Source organism: Teleopsis dalmanni, chromosome 2 (genome assembly GCF_002237135.1).
Source record: "Teleopsis dalmanni isolate 2A chromosome 2, ASM223713v2, whole genome shotgun sequence".
Classification (NCBI taxonomy): Eukaryota; Metazoa; Arthropoda; class Insecta; order Diptera; family Diopsidae; genus Teleopsis; species Teleopsis dalmanni.
Window position 1 is genome coordinate 228,763,796 of NC_051847.1, and position 3,540 is coordinate 228,767,335.

The following is a 3,540-nucleotide window of genomic DNA, read 5'->3' on the forward strand; positions in this document are numbered from 1 at the left end:
CTATTGTTGTTGTTGTTTTTGTAGTTGCTGACACCGGCAATGGTGTGTTTGTAATATTGTACACCGCCATGTGAACCTTCTCCTACTCCGCACAAGAGTCAAATTTGTTATAACATGAATTTTTGTATAAATTGATGAGACGACGGTTAGTATCCTCAGTAAAGCGTTCGATTCAGTTTAACAAACAACATCACCGTATTCAAAAAGTGAACACAGTACTTTCCTTCCTATCCCTACTTTACTACTATACACATTTAACCAACCACACTCACTTACGAAAGAAAGCACAGACAAGGATTACAAAGAGTCTGTGCGTGTGTGTCCAGCAAAGAAAAAAGGATTATTATTTTAAACGATTTAAACGCATATAAAAACGGTCGCGTACGGTCCGTGGACGACTTCTATTTGAAATAAAGTGAAATTAACGTAAAGCCAAAAATGAAAGTGTTTATTTTAATGTCCTGTTTGGCTTTAGCTGCTGCTAGGCCTGAGGCTGGTTATGCCTACAACAGACCTGGTGGTGGCGGTGGCTCTTCCGGTGGTTTCCACGGTGGTTCAGGCGGTAGTTTCGGTGGTTCAGGCGGTAGTTTCGGTAGTTCAGGCAGTAGCTTTGGCAGTAATTTTGGTGGCAGTGCAGGAGGCGGATTCTCTGGTGGATTTAGTAGCGGTGGAAGTGCTGGTTTCAGCAGTTCAAGCAGCAGCTTCGCAGGAGGTGCGTTATTATTACAGTCAAAAAACAAGAATATTAAAAAAAACTCTAATAACATAAAGTGAAATTTAATTAACAAATAACAAAAAGTGAATGAATGTGCATTATAATTGAATTAAATTGTGATGTTCTAGAAACAAAAAAAGACGAAAAAAAAATTATTATTAAAATAACAGTTTAAAAACAGAAAAAATTAATTTATTGCATATATTAAAATAATTGAATTTAAAATTAACAATCAAATGAAAATTTTAATTAAGATTAAAATAGAAGCATAAACTAAATAAAAAATTAATCCATTTTGCTTATATACAACATCCAAAATTTCTGTTTAATTGTAAATACTCATAATTAATTAATTTTCTCTCTTCTTTTTTATTCATAAAAAAAATATAGCTTCAGGTGGTAGCTTTGGTGGTGCAACTGGTGGAGGTACTACACTCGTACAGAAACACATTTATGTGCATGTACCACCACCAGAGCAAGAAGAAATTCGTCAACGTCCAAATATACCAATTGCTCAAGCACAGAAACATTATAAAATTATCTTCATTAAAGCACCATCTCCTCCAAGCTATCAAGCTCCAGTCATTCCAGTGCAACCACAGAACGAAGAAAAGACACTTGTCTACGTATTGGTCAAGAAACCCGAGGATCAACAAGATATTGTCATACCAACACCTGCACCAACACAACCTTCCAAACCAGAAGTATACTTCATCAAATACAAGACACAAAAGGAAAGCGGTGGTGGTTTCGTTGGTGGAGACGCTGGTGGCTATACTGGCGGCAGCAGCAGTAGTAGCACTTTTACAAGCAGCAGCGCTGCAGGTGGTTACACAAGCGGTTCCAGCGGTGGTGACATCTCTGCACCATCATCTAGCTATGGACCACCTGGTAAATCTGGACCATACTAAACGCACAAAAAATGAGAAGCTAAACAATAACTTACGTAGACAATGAAATAATGTTAAATTAATGCAATGTTGGCTAATGCTCCTGGCTAGTCTTGTTAAATGAATTTACTGAAACACTTTTAAAATAATATTTTTATCGAATTGAAAATAACGTGACGAAAACTACCCAAAAATATCATTATTATTATTGAATACAATTACGAGAGCTGATACACAAAAAAAAAAAAAACAAACAAAAATATTGATATCGTTCGGTGGATATAATTGCTGTGACTACTTATTGACTCATTCTGTGTTAACAGAATTTTGACGCTTCGACTCGAGACTTTGGTTTGACTCAAAGTCTGCACTGTCAAATATTTTTGTGCTAAACTGTTAACTGTCTGTGGTTCTCTAACCTTGCCCAAGTCCAACATGAACTGTATAAACATCTTCTGTTATATCTTTTGTATATAAACTATTTTCCCACTCACTATCTCTGTTGACTCTTTGCATCTATATATTTTGTTCTTATATATATATTTGTTATAAAAAAATTAATATTTAAGTTCAGATGCGACTAAAATTATTTTTAGTAATTAATTAATAATTATTATATTATAATATTGTTTAATTTTAAGTTAATTTTTTATTGCACAATAAAAAAAAAACAACGGTGACAAAATTTAAAAAAAAAAAACTATTTTTGATTTATAAAAATATGCTACACTAACATTTTTAATAGGTAATATAAATAGATAAAATTCTGGAACCACTTAGAAATCTATTTTAGATCATTTGAAAAGTTGCTTCATTTATTACTAAATATAATTATTGAAGTGACTACAGTGCACAATAGATCAAGCTGGTCACAGTGCAGAAAGGCCTTAGCCTAACCCATAAATCATTACATTGCTAAGTAATCAGTATTATTTATGGGACTCATTATCTCTACAATATTGATATTACTTCAATTAAAAGATACATTTTGACTTTAGACTTTTGACTTTTATTAAATAGATAAATACATAAAAATATCCTAATGACTTAGATTATAATCAAATTTTCATTTCAATATATTTTCTGGATTTCACCACAAGTTGGAAAGTGCCATATCATAAAAAATAGTCTACGAGACATTTTAGATTACTGAAATATTTTTTCTAAAACTTGTAGGCACATAGCTGGTAATAGCTGGGCCATAACTTGAAAGTGTAGGCGTCGAGAGTTTGAGGATTGTCCGAATAAACCAGATCTTTAATGTAATGTTACAAAAAAAATTTAGTCAGGGAAAATCGCATGATTTTTGTAAACATTATTAATCGACATTATTAAAAGATGTAATTGCATATACTGTTCTGTTGAAATCACATTACTTTCACATTCATATCTTCAATTTAATGACAAAAAAAAATTGCAATCATATGGAAGTAATGATTAGAATTGATCATTTGTGTCGCACCTTTGTCAATTTAAAAAATGTATAGGCGGAGCCTATTACACCTCCAGACCAAATGTCACACCATGTAGTAATTTTTGTAGACGCAATGCCTTTTCGATAGTTCTTATGTGGATTTTTACTTACCCAGGTGCGACAATTTTGTTTTTGTATTCTTCATCCGACGAATGCACCTCTTGGCTGAAGGAAGCCAATGTGAAAAATTGTCAGCACTTTTATGGCATTAAGTTTACACACCCGAAACCCGGAACCAAACACAAGGTTTCGTAAATGATATATCTGTTTGACACATGTTACTGAAACAGTAGTGCTAAATTAGGACAGCGAAATGGACAATTTATCAAATTAATCAATTAATCCAACATAGTATATGTATTTGGGATCTTAATTTGAATTTCAATTTGGTAGAAATGTTTATGAAATTATTTATTTGCGTGCTTGAAGAATTTGCTATGGAGTGGAAGTTGTAAAAAGAA

At 32.8% G+C, this 3,540-nt stretch overlaps 1 protein-coding gene across 1 annotated transcript; it reads left to right on the forward strand.

Annotated features, from left to right (window-relative positions):
* Positions 1–401: 401 nt before the first annotated feature.
* Positions 402–1,645, forward strand: LOC119678177 (pupal cuticle protein 36-like). Its single transcript, XM_038089878.1, has 2 exons — positions 402–712; positions 1,106–1,645. Exons 1-2 carry the CDS (start codon positions 439–441, stop codon positions 1,624–1,626), a joined length of 795 nt encoding a protein of 264 aa, XP_037945806.1. The 5' UTR covers positions 402–438; the 3' UTR covers positions 1,627–1,645.
* The last annotated feature ends 1,895 nt before the right edge of the window (positions 1,646–3,540 follow it).

Coding starts and splice junctions, on each gene's coding strand:
- LOC119678177 (XM_038089878.1), top strand. CDS start 439: ATGAAAGTGTTTATTTTAATGTCCTGTTTGGCTTTAGCTGCTGCTAGG. Junction 713..1,105: donor AAGCAGCAGCTTCGCAGGAG/GTGCGTTATTAT, acceptor AAAAAAATATAG/CTTCAGGTGGTAGCTTTGGT.